This window comes from Symphalangus syndactylus, chromosome 11 (genome assembly GCF_028878055.3).
Source record: "Symphalangus syndactylus isolate Jambi chromosome 11, NHGRI_mSymSyn1-v2.1_pri, whole genome shotgun sequence".
Lineage (NCBI taxonomy): Eukaryota > Metazoa > Chordata > Mammalia > Primates > Hylobatidae > Symphalangus > Symphalangus syndactylus.
Window position 1 is genome coordinate 109,023,227 of NC_072433.2, and position 21,080 is coordinate 109,044,306.

The window sequence follows — 21,080 nt, forward strand, 5'->3', positions numbered from 1 at the left end:
GTTCAGTTTTATGAGTTAACAGCATGGGTTCTGGACAAGGCTGGTTTCTTGGGCAAAGGCTCAGAAGTGGGCCTTGGTTAACTGAGCTTTGGGCAGTCTTGAAATTATTAGTAATTTCATTTTGGAATTTGAGTTTTGTAAGCGAAGTCCAGTGGGATAATGGAACATGTGCCAAGGCCTTGTTGTCTCAGGTCATGTGTGGTCCTGTGCCCAACAGCTCCTCAGGTGGATTCTCTGGTTTCCTGCTCTCCTGTCCCCACCCAGCAACTGCTGCCACCTTGCTCCAGCACATACACTCCTACCTGAGTCTTGGAGCAGGGGTCTCAGGCACCTTTGAGGGTCTGCCCTGACAACCTAATGTCTCTGTGCTTTAGGAAGCATCGTATTAAATAGTAAATTAACAAACACCATGAAGAGTCAAGAGATACCATGGAAGAAACTTTTTTTTTTTTTTTGAGACGAAGTTTCACTCTTGTTGCCCAGTCTGGAGTGATCTTGGCTCACGGCAACCTCCGCCTCCCAGGTTCAAGTGATTCTCCTGCCTCAGCCTCCCGAGTAGCTGAGATTACAAGCATGCATCACCACGCTTGGCTAATTTTGTATTTTTAGTAGAGACGGGGTTTCTCCATGTTGGTCAGTCTGGTCTGGAACTCCCGACCTCAGGTGATCCGCCCACCTAGGCTGGGATTACAGGCGTGACCCACCGCCCTCTGCCAAAAGAAACGTTTTTCCTGCATTTTGAAAAAAGGGGCCTGGATTTTCATTTTGCACTGTATCCCGCGTATTATGTAGCTGGACTTGAAGTCCTGTAGCAGTGGACAGTCCCAGGCAAGTGACTCTGGGCGAGGCACTTGGTGCCTCTGAAGTCACTTTCCACATCTGTAAAATAGTTCAGAGCAGAGTAGCGTGGCTCACTCCTAGTTATTTGGAAGGCTGAGGTGAGAGGATGGCTTGAGCCCAGGAGTTTGAGGCTGCAGTGAGCTATGACTGTGCCACTGCACACCAGCCTGGGTGACAGAGAGAGACTGGGTCTCTAACAAAATAATATTAATAAAAGGATAATAATTTCTATCTTGTTGGATTTCTGTGGAGATTTGGAGCTAATTTATGTAAAGCTCTTGGACCAGCATTTGACACATTTTAATGGTCAATACTAGAAGGTGTTGACAATTATACATTACCTAATTCAAACACACTACCTTACGTCTCCTATGCCTGCCGGCTAATAAACAGCCATTCCCACAGGCAGTACCAAATGTGTATCCTGGTTTTGCTTCAAATGTGCATTCCCTAAATTTAAACCCTTCTATAGTGTGCAGGAAAAAAAAATGCCCGCACCTCAGCTATAATGTGAGGTTGGAACAAAAAGCTGCGAGGATTTAAAAAGGCGTGCTTGTTAGAAAAGCAGAAATCTTCACAAACACTAGATTTAAAAAAATGGAAGCAAAAAATCGTTCATTCAAGTGATCATTTTGGAAGAGCTCTTTCACCGCCGTTCAGCGCCCCCCTAGCCATAAGAGAGAAAAACCAAGGCCAGTACAATGCGAGCGCAGTGTACCAAGAGCGCGCGCGCGCGCACACACACACACACACACACACACAAACCGAATCTTGAAAAACTAGACGTTACCCAGCTACCAGCCCCCGTCTGGTTTCCATAGGAACGCGCAAATCCGTTGCGTAGCCCTCTGCGCCGGTAGTTGCTCTATCTCACTTCCGGTTTTCCCTTCCAAGCGTCAACTTTTCTTTTTCCCAGGCGGCAGCTAGAGCAGAAGGCGGATAAGTTTTGGACAGAAGAGGCTTCCGTTGAGGGGCGTGGCGACGCAGCCGCGGTCTGAGAGACCCGGTTCACGTGTAGGCAGCGGCGGATTAGATTCCTTCATCTACCATGGCTCAGCCGGGAACTCTGAACCTCAATAACGAGGTGAGCGCCGAGGAACTTATGGGGCTGACTTTGAGGGTCCTCAAAACCAGCTCTTTTGAGACGCATGGTCGGAGGCGGGCATAGAGGGTGCGGTTGGAGGAACTTTCGTGGTGGGTCCAGGCGAGTTTCCCGCAACTTGGAGTTTGGCAACCGGTAATTTCCCTTTTCGGTCTCTAGGTGACTAAAGTGAGAGACATGTGTCGGGCCCCACAAATTTATGTCTGTGGGACTTTGGGAAGACCCTTTAGCCTGTATGTTTAATATTCTTGTCTGTAAAGCGGAACTCAAGATAGTTCGTCCCAGGGTTGTGAGATTAACTGAGATACGTAAAGTATTTGCAAGTGCCTGACCGTTATTAAACTTTCAGTACACATTACTTGCTCCTTATTGCCTGTCGAAAATGAAAGAGAGAAATTAAGAGCTGTAGCTTCTAAGAAATTGCTGGTCTTGAATGAGACTGTATGCTCAGTACTTCGTTTCCGCTTCCAGTTAGTGTCCTATTCCTTTGCTTCCGTTTACAGCAGAACTTCAATAAAGAGCTGTTTATACTTGCTATCCTCAATTCTTTTTTCTGCTTCTTCAGTCCATTCTCATCAGACATTTGTTCTCACCACCGTCATTTCCATAGTGTGCCAATGTCAACAAAATACCATTTCTACCACTTATCCTGGTCTGGTTTCTGCTTCTATTCAACGAAGTAATGTCAGCCGAAGTCTTAAAGTAAGCTGGAAACATAAGGATCGAGTAAGGACCTCACAGTTACATACAAAAAGGAAATGGTTTATCCCGTTTATGAGCAAGTCACTGTTTAGATTACACACAGTAGTGTAAGGTATATTTCATATTTTTTAGTAACCTATACTCAAGTAAGAGAGCTAAGCAACACTCACCTGTATTACAGAACAATGTGTGAAGAATGCCCCCAAAAACTAGTAATGCAGAAAAGTTTCCAAAGGCGGCAAAATGAAGTGGGTGATATTTGTCCTTGGTCTTTAAGGATCTTACACAGGAATTGTAGTCAGTGATTCAGGAAAGGGAAAGAAGTCCTTCCAGGCAGAGGGACTTGTATAAGCAGGAAAGGGCTAGTAGCAGAAGAACCCGTGGGTAACATAGGGATAGGTAACTCTTCACTGATGGGAACTTGTGAGATGAAGAAGGAAATAAAACTGAAATATATTCTCGACTGCCAGATTAACGAGTCAGGATTTCAGTTGACAGTGGAGTACAGGATGTGCTGAAGAGGGAAGCTGAAAGCAGTTACTATTTACTCATAAACATACATTAAGCTTATGCTTTGTGCCAGAAAGCGTTTGGTGGGCTATTTTCCGTTGGGTTACCTGTGATGTATGAAAGTTCAGAGTAATGTCCCTGGGATTTCAACTCCAGGGAGCTTCATATCAAATTTTGTAATGACTTTGATGATGGAAATGACAGGGGATGAGTCATTTAAGACTCTTTTAACACCTAGCTAACTTCTGTTCTTCTTCAAAACAGTTAAAATTTGACCTTTAGGAAACCTTCATTAACTCCTCTCGGTGTGGGTTAGGTGTCTGTTCTTTGTGCACCCAGATTGCTTTCTCCTCTGGAAACACTGATGTAACTGTTTGTGTCTTCCTGTGTTTATGTGTCTATCATGTGTAGCACATATGTTTACTAGGTGATTAAATGAATTTATGAAAGCAGGAACTACACACATCCACCACTGAAGTCTAGTGTGTTCCAATGTGAAAGAGATAAAAAGGACAGAAAAAAGTGGAGATGATGGAGGCTATTATAATTTAAAATTAGTGGGAAAAAGACCCACAAAAGGAAAGAGACATATATCTACATAAAAATTGAATAACCTACCAAAGAAAAGAAAAAGGACAACCAACTAGAAAAAAAAAACACAGCAAATATGACAAAGGGCTAATGCCCTTAATAGGAAATACCTCATTGAAATTAAAAGAAACCATCTCAGAAAATAGGCAGAAGAAATGAATTAACTTCTTTAAGGAGGAAATGTATCTGAAAAACAATTTGAATTTGCTTTCAATCTTTTCACTTCTTTTCCATCACCACTAGAATCCTAGTACAGCTACTGTACTAGCTTCCCAACTACTTACGTTGACTCTTCTCAAACTGTAATCTTTGTTTTTTATATGTATACTTTAAGTTCTGGGGTACATGTGCGAACGTGCAGGTTTGTTACATAGGTCTACATGTGCCATGGTGGTTTACTGCACCCGTTAACCTGTCATCTACATTAGGTATTTCTCCTAATGCTATCCCTCCCCCTTTCCCCCCACCTGACAGGCCTCGATGTGTGATGTTCCCTTCCCTGTGTCCATGTGTTCTCATTGTTCAACTCCTACTTATGAGTGAGAACATGCGGTGTTTGATTTTCTGTTCTTGTGTTGCTTTGCAGAGAATGATGGTTTCCGGCTTCATCTATGTCCCTGCAAAGGACATGAACTCATCCTTTTTTATGGCTGCGTAGTATTCCATGGTGTATAGGTGCCACATTTTCATTATCCAGTCTATCATTGATGGGCATTTGGGTTGGTTCAAAGTCTTTGCTGTTGTAAATAGTGCCACAATGAACATATGTGTGCATGTGCCTTTGTAGTAGAATGATTTGTAATCTTTGGGTATATAGCCAGTAATGGGATTGCTGGGTCAAATGGTATTTCTATTGCTAGATCCTTGAGGAATCACCACACTGTCTTCCACTATGGTTGAACTAATTTACACTCCCACCAACAGTGTAAAAGCGTTTCTGTTTCTTCACATCCTCTCCAGCATCTGTTGTCCTGACTTTTTAATGATCGCCATTCTAACTGGCATGAGATGGTATCTCATTGTGGTTTGGATTTGCATATCTCTAATGACCAGTGATGATGAGCATTTTTTCATGTATTTGTTGGTTGCATAAATGACTTCTTTTGAGAAATGTCTGTTCATATCCTTTGCCCACTTTTTGATGGGGTTGTTTTTTTCTTATAAATTTGTTTAAATTCTTTGTAGATTTTGGATATTAGCCCTTTGTCAGATGGATAGATTGCAAAAATTTTCTCCCATTTTGTAGGTTGCTTGTTCACTCTGATGATAGTTTCTTTTGCTGTGAAGAAGCTCTTTAATTTAATTAGATCCCATTTGTCATTTTTGGCTTTTATTGCCATTGCTTTTGGTGTTTTAGTCATGAAGTCTTTGTCCATGTCTATGTCCTGAATGGTATTGCCTAGATTTTCTTCTAGGGTTTTTATGGTTTTAGGTCTGACGTTTAAGGCTTTAATCTATCTTGAATTAATTTTTGTATAAGGTGTAAGGAAGGGGTCCATTTTCAGTTTTCTGCATATGGCTAGCCAGTTTTCCCAACACCATCTATTAAATAGGGAATCATTTCCCCGTTGCTTGTTTTTGTTAGATTTGTCAAAGATCAGATGTTTTTAGATGTGTGGTGTTGTTTCTGAGGCCTCTGTTCTGTTCCATTGGTCTATATATCTGTTTTGGTACCATGCTGTTTTGGTTACTGTAGCCTTGTATTATAGTTTGAAGTCAGGTATCATGATACCTTCAGCTTTGTCCCTTTTGCTTAGGATTGTCTTGGCTGTGCAGGCTCTTTTTTGGTTCCATATGAATTTTAAAGTAGTTTTTTCCAATTCTGTGAAGAAAGTCAGTGGTAGCTTGATGGGGATAGCATTGAATCTATAAATTACTTTGGGCAGTATGGCCGTTTTCACGATATTGATTCTTCCTATCTATGAGCATGCAATGTTTTTCCATTTGTACGTGTCCTCTCTTATTTCCTTGAGCAGTGGTTTGTAGTTCTTGAAGAGGTCCTTCACATCCCTGTAAGTAGTATTTCTAGGCATTTTATTCTCTTTGTGCAATTGTGAATGGGAGTTCATTCATGATTTGGCTCTCTGTCTATTATTGGTGTATAGGAATGCTTGTGATTTTTGCACATTGATTTTGTATCCTGAGACTTTGCTGAAGTTGCTTATCAACTTAAGGAGATTTGGGGCTGAAACACTGGGGTTTTCTAGATACACAATCATGTCATCTGCAAACAGAGACAATTTGACTTCCTCTCTTCCTACTTGAATACACTTTATTTCTTTTTCTTGCCTGATTACCCCGGCCAGAACTTCCAATACTAAGTATGTTGTAAAGAGATTAAGATTAAAGTTTGCTGTTATTCTTGCGAAGTAAAGTAAAAATGTATCTTTACTCTTCTAAAAAATAAACAATCACTTTTTACTCTATCTTGATGATTATTTATTGTATATTTTTGGTACTTCAAAGAGAGAATTTTTAATTACTTTTATAGCAGCTTCCCTAACCTCCAGCACAGTACCTTGTCTACAGGTAATAAGAAGTAGGTATATAATGGGCAGATAAAAGCATGGATAGCATAACTGTCAACTAATGTTTAAATGAGAGGGAAAATCTCCTAAATGCTGACTTTTTTTCCTCCCTTTCCATTAGAACTAGAGGAGAAATGCACAATTGAAAACAACAGTGCCATAGCATTTAGTGAGTAAATAATTTGCAAAGCTAGAGCTAGATTTTCTCAAGTCATCTGTTTTCTAAAATTTAGGCAGCAGTGATAATGTAAAAATCAGATTTAGGAGGTGTAGCAATCTGATGGAGTGCTTTAATTTCATAGGAAGGCCAAAGGCCTGTATATACAACTGACGTTTTATTTCATTTTTTATTTATTATTTATTTATTTATTTATTTTGAGACGGAGTCTCGCTCGGTTGCCCAGGCTGGAGTGCAGTGGCGCGATCTCGGCTCACTGAAAGCTCCACCTCCCAAGTTCACGCCATTCTCCTGCCTCAGCCTCCCGACTAGCTGGGACTACAGGCGTCCACCGTCACGCCCGGCTAATTTTTTTTTTTTTTTGTATTTTTAGTAGAGACAGGGTTTCACCGTGTTAGCCAGGATGGTCTCGATCTCTTGACCTCGTGATCCGCCTGCCTCGGCCTCCCAAAGTGCTGGGATTGCAGGCGTGAGCCACCGCGCCCAGCCTATTTTATTCTTCGATAGCAAATTACCAATAAGCCCATTAGAAAATTGCTTTTCATTTTATGTAAGACAGTAAAGGTAGAAACTAAAGTGCCAAAATGAGTTTCCTCCACATATTGTAAAACATAAGAATGTCAAGAACCACGTTTGTATGCGCTTAAGAAGTTACAAAACTTCTGTGTCATGATTAGGTGCATAGTACTTTTTAATAATTTTTTTCTGAAATATTAAATTAGGGCCTGTCCGTAAGAACCAATTTGTGTTTAGTTATTAAACTATTCTGGGAAGTTTTGCTAGGTGGCAGCATATGCCCAATAATGGTTAAATTGTAGATAATCACTAAGCACTCTAGATATTTTAAAAAATTGTTGCTCATCAGAAATAAAAAGTAAAATCAACAATAAGTTATCATCTATATGATAAAATTAGGGTCCTCTTTATAAAAAAATAATTTTGGCCAGGTGCAGTGCCTCACTCTATAATCCCAGCACATTGGGAGGCTGAGGCCCGCAGATCACTTGAGCGCACAAGTTTGAGACCAGCCTGGGCGACGTGGTGAAACCCCATCTCTACAAAAAATACAGAAAAATTAGCCAAACGTGGTAGTACGTGCCTGTAGTCCCAGCTACTCAGGAGGCTGAGGTGGGAAGATGGCTTGAGCCCGGGAAGGGGACGGAGGTTGTGATGAGTCGAGATCACACAACTGCTCTCCAGTCTGGGCAACAGAGCCAGACCTTGTTTCGAAAAAAGACAAGAAACCCAATAATTTTGTTAACTATGAATTACTTCAAACGTATGGAAAATAATGTAACGGATCTTCTTATATTTACTTCCTATGTTTAGGAATTGTCAGTGTTTTGCTATAGCTTAACGTTTAATTCCACCCATCTTCTTTTCTACCTCAGAGTTAATTATTCCTCTTGGTGTGTGTTTTTTTCTTCTATATTTTTCACAATTTTAGTAATATACTTATCTATACCCAGTGTATATTGTGTTGTATACTTTTAAACTGCATATTGTTTTACAAATTATAAATTATAGTAGTCTCCCTTTATCCATGGGGGTTATGTTCTGACACCCCCAGTGTATGCTTAAAACCTCAGATAGTACCAAACTCTGTCTTCATTATTATTATTATTATTATTTTCTGTACAGTAATGGGCAGGTAACGGGTACAGCAGAAATACACTGGATGTATGATTTACATCCCGTGTGGTATGGAGTAGTACAGTGAGAGATTTCATCATACTACTCAGAGTGGTGCACAGTTAAAATTTATGAGTTATTTATATTTGGAATTTTGGGTAACCACAGGTAACTGACACTGCTGACAACAAAATTGTTCGTAAGGGGGGACTACTGTATTTTATTCACCAAATGTTACTTTTCAGGTTTTATCCATGTAATACCTGCAGATCTTTTGCATTGATTTAAAATACTATATTGCTATATGCTTTATTTATATACATTAGTTTCCCTCTTATGCTACATTTTGTTAAAATGATGCAGTGAATAATCTTGTGTGTAGCCTTTTCCTATTGTTGAGAATGTGTCTTCTAAATAGATTCCTAGAAGTAGGACTTTTGTTAAAGTACAGCATGGTTTCCCCCAAAGGAGTAAATCAGTTTGCATTTCTACCAGCAGTGTATTTGTCTGTTTCCTCACAACTTCATACAAAGAATGTGTTGTCATAGTTTTTTTTGTATTTACTAATCTGATAGGTAATTAATGAATAACCAGAAGTGTTAGTATTCTTAGAAACACAGATATACTTAGATTTTTCTTAACACTGCAAGTTCTCCTGGAATAATACTAGCTCTTAGAATAACTATTTTCTAATAACTATAGATTTTTGTTACAGGCTAACTCAAAAACATGGTAAAGTTGGTGAATTATCAGAGGCTAACTGGTTGGCCAACTCTATCACGTAGCTAGCCAAAAGTCAATTCAAGTAGCATTTAATTTTGTCTTTGAACCAAAGTCTCCTGTCTGCTTTGTATATCAGAAACTTGCTGTCATTGTCACCCCAGAAATAGAGCTCATTCTCTAAAAAGCAAATTCATGTTAAACATAAGTGTATAAGAGATTGTGTGAATGAGAAAGATAGTTTATTAAAAAACGTATCTAATATACATAATAATGCTCACATTGTAAAACACATTTTTTTCCTGTATACTGACCATCAGCTGCTTGGTATGTAGAAATACAGAAAGGAGTTTTAGTTGCATGATTCATGTTGAGCTATGATGCATCTGTTTCCATAATTGAGTTATTCCAGAACAGATTAGATTTCTCAAGTCTGTGAGCTGGGGAACCCTTTCTTTGGAATTTCCTTGAGTTGGACACTGCCAACTTTTGCCTCTCTGTGGTTTCCTTTCCTGTGTTTATGTTGACTCTTCTGAGTCATCTCACATGGTCTTTTCTCAAATAGCTATATTAGACTTCCACTTTATTTATAGTATTTTTATACTGTCTATGCAAGAGATGCCCTATGTTTAGATTTTGCCAGGTTAACTTTAAAGGCTTCTGTATGCCTAATTTCTAGGTGATACTTCATTGTCAGTACATATATATTCACTGTGTATGTAAGTCTTAACTCTTCAGATCTTATAGATTGTCTTAAATGCATTCTCTTGCTGTTTGGAAGACCCTCGGCTTGGCTTAATCAGTCTTGTTGGTGATGGCCTCAGATTTTCCCTTCAATTTCTGTCTTCAGACCCCTTCCTTCTACTTCTCTTTCATTTTCTTTCTTCTGTGTCAGCATATTTTATTTACATTTCTATGCCTGTTTTCTCTGTGCTCACACTATTCCTCTGTTCTTTCCCTCCCAAACAATAATCATTACTGTTTTTACAATTCTAACAATGATAGTTCTTGCTTTTGGTTAGAGTTTTGCCAAAATATACTGCCATTAAGCAGTGCACTTGGACTTCTGGCATTATTGGTGTGTTAGGCCTGTTCGTTGCCTTCTGGGTTGTCAACGAACTTTACAATTCCTGGGTGACAAATACATTGGCAGCCTTTTAAATCCTAACTTAAAGGCTATATTTGTCATCAGTTTTGCAAAAATCTAAGTGCTTGGGGTATATGAAGTATTCCTTTTGCTTTTGGAATTCCCTTATCCATTAATGACAAACATAGTATTTCTTAAATTGGAATTTTAAAGTTGGAAAGAAGCTTTCTTATGATTGGAATGTAACCAAGGACCAACTGTGCCCACTGCAGTTTATTAGTCAAGTTTAGTTAACAGTGGTTAGCAAATGGTATATTATCATCTCATGCACCTGCAAAGTTCAGCAGTTAGAAACATTTGTTAATATATTTTAATGTACAGTTCATTGCTTGCTATTAGTTTATTTTATGAATAACTTTAAAAAAATGTATCATGACACTGTATAATTCTGTTTATGCAACGTGGCAGTTCTTTTTTTTTTTCCTTAAGCCTTGTCTGTGTGCCTTTTCATTTATGCAAAGTATGATTTTTTTTTCTAAATGGGTCTTTGAAACAAATTCCTAAGAGGTTAACTTATCTAGCGAGAAAGAAACCTGATTACTGTGCATTTTTAAAGTATATTGTGCATTTGAAACAGTGAATATTGCTACATTTCTGGTGATTTAACCAATATTTATTGGAGACATACTATGTGCCATGCACTATGTTAGGTATTAAGGTGCAGTGTTGAATAAAACCAGATACTTGACCAACTTCACAGAATTTATAACCTACTGGGGAGAGACACATTAAAAATAATCAGATTAAAAGTAAAGTATTAAGTTACCAATTAAAGGTACTTGTGACCCTCTCAGGGAGGCCAGAAAAGACTCTTCACAGAAATGACAATTGGTCCAAAATCAGGATGAATAGATGTTAACAAGTTGACATGGGAAAAAAGAACATTCTGACCAGTGCAAATGGTAGGTGTAAAGGCTTTGTAGTAGAAGTGAGTGTGGTGAGGACAGGGGACTGAAAGGCCAATGTGATTTTTCTGAGAACAATTGGAGACCGTTAAAGAGAGTTACATAAAGGTGCGGCATTGGATATATACTTTAAAAAACTTTATTCTGTTGGCATTGTGGATAACTGATTGGAGAGAGGCAAGAATAGGTGTGGAGAAACCGGTTAACAGTAACTCAGCCAAGATTGTAAAAAGGTCAAGATAGGGAAAAAAGTGGTACAATTTGAAAGATAATTAGGATTTAAGATTAATAGGACTTGGAGATTCATTGTGAAGGATTAAGAGAGCTACCTCTGATGACCTTTAGATTAATAACTAAAAGGATCGTTCCATTCTCTGAAATACGAAAGCACCCTCCCCCACTAAAGAAGGGAGGGGTTTTATTGGAGGTGAAGAACATGAATTTAGGTGTGAAGTTGAGGTGATTTTGAGCGCACCCACACAGAAATGTCAAGCAGGAAGTTGCACATTTGGGCTTGAAGCTAAAAGGAGTGATCTCAGCTGAAGGTAAAATGTTTGACTCCTCTTTGTTTAGGTGGCAAATTAAATATGCACACATAAGATCTCTTAAGGCTAAAGTATTGTGAAAAGAAACACTGGCTTGGGACTGCCTCTTCGACTCTTAACATTTTATGACTGGGTAGATGAATTTTCAAAGAAGATCAAAATAGAGTGAGTAGAAAGGAAAGAAGAAAACTAGAGTGAGTAGAAAGGAAAGAAGAAAACTGTCTTGGAAAACCAAGGGAAGAATGTTTGAAGAAAGAGAAAGTGGTCAAAAATGTCAAATTTCCATTGGATTTTAGGGGCTTTTTTGGAACTCATTGGTGTCCTTAGTGACATCTTTTAGTAGATTAATGAGGATGAAAATCAAACTGGATTTGTGTGGCATGCAGAAATAGAGATACTGAGTTTGGACGTCTCTTTCTAAAATCATGTTTAAAAATCAGTGAGAAAAAAATGCGTTAAAAAGAAGAGAATGACAATGCTATGGTAAAGGGATAATCCATAGTAGAGGTTCTAGGAAGGCAGAAGAGAATGGGCTCTAAAAGACAGTTAAAAGATAACCTCAGATATGTGTAGTGGTATTTCTTATATTGTAACTTTATTCGTAAAGGAAGATGGGTCATGGAAGTACATTTGCATTCATGGTAGTAGAAAAATGATGGTTCCCAACTGATAATTATTTTCTCCACACGATTGAAAGAGAGAAAGGAGGATGGAGACTAGATGATTTAGGAGAGTAGGCAAAAGCTTAAAACAGGCATTGTAGAGTGAACTGAACAGAAAAATATAGGATGGCTAGGAAGAATGGGGGTCCACTTGAGGTTAATTATGATGAATTTATAGTAGACAGAATGTTACAAGTATTTGCTGTTGGCATATGACAGTGAAGAACTCAGAGTGTTTTTTTCATTCAGGACTATGGTTTCCTAACCAGAAGGATAGGAGTTTAAGAAATTGGCAAATGTTTATCATGTATCTAAACTGCATAAAAAGAGGAACATTAAGTGGAGTCGGTGGATTGGTGGTCCTAATGAAGTCAAAGATGGTTGTGGTGGGTGGAGTTGAACAAGCAAGCTGATAGAGGTTGTGATCACAGTGTGGAATATTTGAATTAATGGTTTTAGAAATTGAATATTATGAGTGATGACAAGGTTGACAGTGTGGCCATGGAAGTAGATGGCTGAGATAGAATAGATTAGGTCTTTAGAAAATAAGTAAAGAGGTGAAGATATAATTATCAGATGGGCTATTCAAGTGGACATGTAAGTTACACAGAATGATGGCAGAACTTAGGGTGTAAAGAAATTGTAAGTTGGTTGCTAATATCTTCAGTGAATAAGGGAGTGAATGACATGAAGTGTAAGAAAAGATATTAATTAAATGAAAGAGCCTTAAAGAAACAGGATGATGTTGATAATGTTATTTTGGCAAGAAGAATTTGAGGAATTTGGTGTGCCAGGCACTCTTGCAGGAGAAAGAAAACACTATATAAATATATCAAGACTCCTGTTTTCTAGGAGCTTGCTGTCTATAGGAAAAGACAGCCACATGAGCCATCAGTAACAATGCAGTGAGGTAGATGCTTTAATGACAGAATCTATATAGTGGGGACCCCAGGGATGGAGTGGTTATCCCTAACTGAAGAAGTCATTGAAGGTTTCACTGGAAGGACTATATGGGAACTGAATTTTATGTAGTTCCTAAAGTGAAGAAGGGGAAGAAGGACATTCCAGGAGTAATTTTTAAGATGTATGCCTCCTAACTGATAGATGAAACATGAACTCCGTGATTACATGCCATTGCACTGAAAGCTATTATAATGTGTATTTTTTTTATAACTAGAATTTCCATTTCTTGGCCTATAGCTCTGTTTTTTGTTCTTAGAGTTAAACATTGTTCTCTAGGAGGATGATTTAAAGTATGTATTTGTATGTGTGTGCGTGTGTGTGTGGGGGGGGGGCATTTATGTTTACATGCACATATGCTTGCACACAATGCCCTTGTGTTTGTGGATCTTCTTTTAAAATTATACTTGAAATAATTTATTACTAAAAATAATGAAAGATTTGTTTTACAAATAAGTAAAATAAATTGCTAATTAAAAGCTAATTTGCTAATTAAAATACTCATTCAACAAATTAAATTCAAACCATTATGAGTGAGGCTTTGTTTTAACGGTGAGAATACAAAGATGAATATGACAGGCTGTGATTTCAGGGAACTCACTGTTTATTATGTTCCAAGCCCAGCAAGATATAAGTGTAACATTAAAATACTTATCTCGGGTAATACTGTGATTTTTTTAAAAATTATAACTTGTTTTTCTTAAGCTCTCAGACACATTTTTAAACTGTTGATTTATTCCTTCACTATTTATGGAAGAGGTTTGATTTCATCAAGCTACGAGTATAGTTAGACAAAAAAGGTAGTTAAAGTGGTAGACTAAGTCTCAAATATTAAGACTCAAAATAAAGTGTGTTTGTTCCTGAAGTAAGTGCCTTTCTTCTAATTGTTGCTTTATTCTTCAAAGGTTGTGAAGATGAGAAAAGAAGTGAAGAGAATTCGAGTTTTAGTTATCCGAAAACTTGTCAGGAGTGTTGGCCGACTGAAGTCAAAAAAGTTAGTCATTTAAAGTAATGATCTTGTGACTAATAAAATGTCAAAAGTTGTTTTTATTTGATACTTTAAAATGTTTAGGGTGGGATATAGAGAAGTAATTAAATATCTTATACACCATTTTTGTTTTCTATGCAGAGATGATGTGAGTGAGATAGAATGTGCTGTGTCAGCATGCCCTTCTATGGTTTGGACCATCATTGTCCAAGATACAGGATGAATTTTTTTGCTCCTTTTGCAAAGCTCTCTTTTGGTCTTTTTAGAATGAAATTCCCTTGGGCTTGTGTGTTTTATGTTATCAGAAGTTATTTTAAGATACTGATATAGCTTAACAAATCTAGTAATACTTTAAGAATCAGTTTTGAAGATTTTATATCACATTTTTTCTTGAATTGGTAAGTAATTTGAAATCTTCAGTACCTTGTGAAAGTGTTTATTAGAACATTGTGTTCCACGTAATTTTTTGGAAAAATACAATATTTTGTGTTTTCAGTATCCCTAGTGTTAGTGAAAAAGTATTTTATTTATAGTTCTTCTTATGATGTAAGCACGAATACTTAGCCTTCAAGTATGTTTTGTTCTTGATTAATTTCCTATTCTTTCATAAATATGTCAGAATATAGCCCTTCTTTATATTTTCCTTAAATGCCAGAGAGCAGATTTTCATTTGATAAAATTATAATCAAACTCTAATTGTAACTTATGACATTTATATTACATTAAATACAATGTACTCTTGATTGATTGATTTAAAAAAGTGTTATTAAGGAACTAGAGAAGGCAAACTATCAGCGGTAATAGTCATTAATACAATGCCAAGACAGTACTTATTTTTGCCACTTTCCAGCATATGGGTTTGTTTAGTAAATTGAGGGGTGTTTTGGGAGTGGGGGAAATGGGCAGTGTGGGATAGTGGCGTGTTTGTTATTTAGAGATTTATTACACTTTTCTAAAAAGAAATGAAGTGATTATCCATTACAATATGAGTCTAAAATTAATGCTTTGCCTGGCTGCATATAGTAATGTATTTTTTGCAGGGGTACTGAAGATGCACTGTTAAAAAACCAAAGACGGGTGCAACGATTGCTTGAAGAAATCCATGCCATGAAGGTAAGGACTTGTGTGGGTGTGTATGTGTGTATGTTTCTTAGTATCCTGTTATCCTGCATTTTGTTTGTGTGTGGTATTGCTTATTTGAATATTCCTGAGAGTTGCCTAAGACATCTTGTATCAGTCTGTTTGGTGAAGAATGTAGCACATTTAGAAAATTGTAACATTTAAGCTTGCATTTTTCTGTTTTTGACTGAATTTCTTAAAGTGCTAGGCTAATTTGAGTCAAAATTGTGCCAAACTAAATTAATCTATGTTTAATAATGCCTCATGCCGCAGGTTTTTATTTTTACTCTAACTGTAGCATGAAGTCAGTTAAGAATTAAAGTCTTCATGCTATTTGGGAATGTGGATGGTGATATTGGTGGCTGACATCATGCTTTCCTTGTTGCCAACTCAATAAATTTTTATGTGTTGGTATCAGCATTTTATTAAGTTCTGTGGTAACTTCAAATAAAATTAGTGTTAGACCAACGTGATCCCATTTTTTTTTTTTTTTTTCAGTCAGACTCTTCACTAGCGTAATTTTTAGGTCTTCTTGCTGCTCTTACTTTGAGGAAACTTTCATTTACCAAATGACAGGACATTAAATGTCTGGGAGACTGTTTTACTGTAGAACTTAAAAACAACATTTGGTCCCAGCAATTTTCTTAATTGCAGGGTCATTTTGCATGCATGTTTGCCTACTATATTTTGGTATAACTTTCAAGTTTTGAATTAAGTAAAAGAGAAAGAAAACTGTCTAACAATATTTTAATTGAGTTACGTTATCAAAGGTTCTCACCATTTTAATTGAGTTATGTTATCAAAGGTTCTCACCCTTTCTTCCTTTTAAAGGGATAGTAAAGTGTTTAATAGGACAAAGTTATCCCAGTTAATCTGAATAAAAACATCTAGGAAACGACTCTTTGATATGAAGTATATTTGTGTCTTGTGTTCTTCCCTTTCCCTGCTGCACACTATTATAAAATTCATGGAATCCATCTGATATAACTTTTATTTCTCAAAGTTATAATCCCCTTTTTATTCAGTCATTCAGGAAAAAAAAGTCTTCTGTATTTGACTGTCAATGATCATTTGCGTCTCTGTGGTTTGCAGATTATTTAGTCTTTTTCATATACCTTTTTAAAATGATATTCCTATGAGAAATAAAATCTTTAAAGATATTGTCTTGAGAATAGCAATAAAATAGGAAGTTACAATTCATCTCTTTCACTTTCTCTTAACCAAGGTTCTTACTAAATTACATTGCCTACCTAAATTTTTCCCTGTAATTTCTTCTGAATAGTCATTTTTGTAGTCTTAAATTATTCAGAGGCTTTGAGCTACTATATAATTGCTGATTTTATTTTACCACGGAAAGAATGCAGTGTGTGTGTGTATATGTATATGTATATATATGTATATATATATATACATATACATATACACACACATACACACACAATGTATAGTTGGCTACTCTGACTTTAACTTCTTTTGTAATGCTGTTTAAAAACTGTAATAAACTGGAATTTATTAAATTTTTATATATATAAAAATATATATATACACACACACTACATTCTTTCCATGATTTGTTATATATAATAACTTGTATGTGGTGTATGAAGAGTTTGAGAACGAAAGATAATCTTTAGAATACTTCCCTTTTGTAAATTTCAGTGACACATTTGATTAATTAGAAAGAAAAGTTGTCCTTTTTAATCTAAATGTAAAGCCTGTTTTCTGTTTCTTGTTTTGAATCTCATCAGCAAAGGGAAATCTCATTCAGTGATAAAGTTTGTAGGTTTACAGGATTACCACATCAGTACCGTGGTTTGGTTTGGTTTGGTTTGATTTGTGTTCTGTTTTTCCCTGTGATTATGCAATGGAACGGTTGCATCATAGAAAGCCAAATTCATAGCCTATGTATTCCTTGAATTCATAAAATTCATAGTATGTATATGTCTTGAGTTTGTGGCAGGAGTTAGGGCACGCTGGGTTGGCTACTCTGACTTCAACTTCTTTTGTAATGCTTTTTAAAAACTGGAATAAATTTAAATATAAAATGAATACTAGAAAGACTTATGTATTTGCTGTTCTTACGTGTCAAATTGTATTCTTTATTTATGGTTCTTTTACAAATTTTGTTGTCTTTTCTAAACAAAGCAAATGAATAAAGCATTTTTCTTAATAAAAAGGTCATTTGTAATTTTCTTAGGAAATGGTTATTACCTACTTGGGAGTATCAAATAAATGGTGACAAAACAAACTCTCAATCTCAATTAAATTTGGAGAAAAGACCTCTGCTTATTTATTTTTCCAGAGAAATTTTTTCCTTGGCTCAGATACTGCTTCATTTTTATAGTCTTATTGATGACATACTATCCTATTCTTGCTTTCTATAATAGTAGAGTATTTTGTTGCAGGATGACTTCTTTGTGAAGAAATCGTGAGTATTTTTAGAAATGAGAGTTTGCTTTTTCTGGCCAACCAAGAAAAAAAATTGGCTTGATCTTTACACTGTAAAATCATAGGTTCTAATTTTATAGACTATGGTGTATGAAACCCATCTTTGCTGCCTTTTCTGTTAACAGTGTCCATACTTTTAACTTTGATGTTAGTAGAAATATTGGCTTCTAAAACAGTTTCTTTTTCTTTGAAAGTTAGTTAAATTAGCCTATCAACATTTATAAATCAGAAGTTACTTAACTGGAGAAGGAAATGGTAAAATTCAAACATATACTGAAATTACTCAAAATGTGCAACAGATCTCTTACTCGATAATAAAAGTAACAACTAGCTTTTACTGAGCATTTACTATGTGCCAGGCAGTATATTATGTGTTTTATATTTACTGTGTCACTAGGTAGATATCATTTTTATCCCTGTCTTACAGAATAAGAAACTCAAGCTTAGAGAAATTGAGCAACTTGTAACTGATTATAAAGCTAATTATGTTATCCACTGTAGTATACTGCTTCGGTAAGTTGAGAACATCCTGTGATATATCCAGACTCACTTTCCTAGATATTGGAGGAGATAATTTAATAAACATGAAACTTGCCATCTAGGAAAAAAAAGACCCAAAGATGTGCAACATGTTTTCAGATCCTTTAATTCCTCACAGGTAAATATACACAGTAGCCTATCTGTATTTCTTTTTTTTTATTTGAGATGGAGTCTCTCTATGTCACCCACGCTGGAGTGCGGTGGCCCGATCTCTGCTCACTGCAGCCTCTACCTCCCGGGTTCAAATGATTCTCCTGCCACAGTCTCCTGAGTAACTGGGACTACAGACGCCTGCCATCACGCCTGGCTAACTTTTGTAATTTTAGTAGAGACAGGGTGTTGCCATGTTGGCCAGGCTGGTCTCGAACGCTTGACCTCAGGTGATCTGCCCACCTCGGCCTCCCATAGTACTGGGATTACAGCCATAAGCAACCACTCCTGGCCTATCTGTATTCTTTTTTAACCTCTTCCTCTCTAAGGCTGTTACTTCGTCCTATCCTGAATATTCTTTAAGATGAGAATTTATGTATTCTTCTTTGAGACCTTGTTCTGCCTGCCACCTCTTACTTCTCTAGTTTAAAACTCTTTCTCCTTTTGTCTTATTCTTCCCCTAGTTTTACATTCTGAAATCTATTATTAAAATCATCCTTTGAGCTTGTAATCAGCAGTTAGGATCACTTTGTCTCAGGCATCTGCACAGCTTGATCCTAAGTGGTTGTCATTAGGAGATCACAAATAGAAAAAAATAGTATAGATTATAATCTGTAAAGGCATAAAAGTTAAGTAAAATGATACATCATCAAAATAATATAATAACTATATCATACCACTTGAACCTCACTACAACTCTAGGGAGAATCCCATTTCAGAGGACATGTTCAGAAGTATTCTAGGCTGCGTATACCCCTTAGATTGGAGGTTTATCGTTGTATGTATTCATATACTGTTTAGAATTTTGTGATATTTCTGGTTATATATGCTTTTTTAAAAGTTACTGAGTTTTTTCTATAGTTTCACATATTGTGATTTTGGTAAGTTTTTTTCCTGTGAATGCTTAAACAAGTTTATCCATAGGGTAAAAGATACCTTATTGAAGTCTGTAAGTACACTGTACTGTGTTAATTAGCTATGTCAACTTAACATTTTGTTCATTTATTCATGAAAGTAATTGTATTAAAAGTATCGTTAATCTTACACTATAATTATTTCTGACATTTTTATTTGTGAGCCAATACAAATAATCATGTTATCAAATCAGACTCAACGTGTTAGAGATCTTACCTAGAATCAGCTTTACTAATAATTGTAAGGATGCCAAGTAGTCAAAGGGGACGGGAGAAGCAAGGAGAGAGATCTGTGACTCTATGTAATTCCACAGCATCCTTCGTTTCCACATCAGACGTGTACTTTCCAGCCCAGAGTCTCCAAATGAGGAAGTCTGGTTATTACCTCGTATCAGAGAGTGTTTACATTTTGAAGCTTCTCCGTGTAATATCCCAAGGTTATATAGCTTACATGATATTCTCCAGTGTGCCAGGCTTCGTAAACCCATAAATTCTGGGTTTGTTTATTGTAAGCATCCTTAACAAGGGACAGCCTACTAAGAGCATTCTTCAGATAAGGACCCTCCTCCTAACAAAACTCATTATCCTATCTACCAGAGAGACTGCTTACCAGCATGTTAACACGAAGTCTAAACTGCATCACCTCCCTTTGCTAGAGTTTCCTCCTGGTAAAGGAAGTGAATAGATCCCAAGATAGCTACTTTAATTCTTCCCTCCCTGATGTGTAATAATCTTCCTTTTGGCCTTTCTTTTGTGTTTCATAATCTCTAATAATACTGTATTTATACTTTTCCTTCCAACTTTTTGGAAAACACTTCAAACCTATAGAAAGTTGTAATACTACAATATAATAATAGTGCATTGTATCACATCCATGTTTGTACCTTTACTATCAGTGCTGAGTTCTGGCACTTGTTTTAAGTGCTGAGTTCTGGCACTTGATTTAAGTGCCACATGCCAGATTTCTCCATTGTAAAGGTATCTTTTCTGTTTGCTGTTACTGAGTAATCTGTGAAATGATACTGTGAGACTATGTGAATATCCTGTAGTCTTTCACCCAGTGATTATGTTCTATGGCTACATCCGTTAAAACATTATTGTTTCTATTTCTCTGCTGCAATAATTTATTTCTCTGATAATATTTTCATTTTTTGAGAGCAATTTTTTTGAACACCATCAAGGATAGTGATAATAGCCATTTTTGCTTACGGAGAAGAAAAATTGTTCTGTTTCCTTTCCTGTTCATATGCTGGGTAATTTTGGACTGTACCCTGGACATTATAAAGTTGCAGAGATCCTGGATTTGGTCATTTTTCTCAAATAAGTGGTTGTTTGAATGAATTTTCTTGGCTAGGTTTTAACTTTTAACTATGTTTCTTAGCAGTTCCAGTCTCAGTTTAGATCTTTTGTCTTTCAGCAAGATGCTTTGAATCTGCTACTTGTCTGAACACTTAAGATGTTTAGAGATTTCTTCTCTCTCCCTTCTGGGCTTACCCTGCTGTCTCAGCAGATAAAGTATCCTGGATTCATTTTTTCAGGGGTAGCTCTGCCACTGTTTCTAAACCATGCTGATTGCAGTTGGCCTTAGGCTAAACCTTGAAGAAATGATAACTACTTATGGTGTATAGCTTTCCATCTTCTTTCCTCCAAGTAAGCTTGGTGGACCCTCCATCAGAGTCTGTCTGTTTCCATTTACTCTCTAATGTCTTCAGATAGGGCTTTTTGGTGGTATGTCCAGGTGTTATGGTTGTTTTCAGGGTTGGGGGAATGGGGATGATTAATCATGTTATCTTGTTCTGAGGGCCTCAAGACACTAAAATTTTGATTTTAGGAAGATGAAGAAGAATAAGTAAAAGAGACTGAAAAATGTAGCCAGTGAAGGAGGAAAAGAACCAAGAG

At 36.7% G+C, this 21,080-nt stretch overlaps 1 protein-coding gene across 3 annotated transcripts in view; it reads left to right on the forward strand.

Annotated features, from left to right (window-relative positions):
• Positions 1-1,669: 1,669 nt before the first annotated feature.
• The window catches only part of SRFBP1 (serum response factor binding protein 1), a 60,804-nt gene continuing 41,393 nt past the window's right edge, over positions 1,670-21,080 (forward strand). For 2 of the 3 annotated variants that reach the window (XM_063612954.1, XM_055298938.2), the window contains exons 1-3: positions 1,713-1,924; positions 13,928-14,016; positions 15,051-15,123. In XM_063612954.1, the coding sequence (XP_063469024.1) occupies positions 1,889-1,924; positions 13,928-14,016; positions 15,051-15,123 (198 nt within the window). In that variant the 5' untranslated portion in view covers positions 1,713-1,888. Of the gene's footprint in view, positions 1,925-13,927; positions 14,017-15,050; positions 15,124-21,080 lie in introns of all 3 variants that reach the window. The other variant, XM_055298937.2, reaches the window with a different exon arrangement.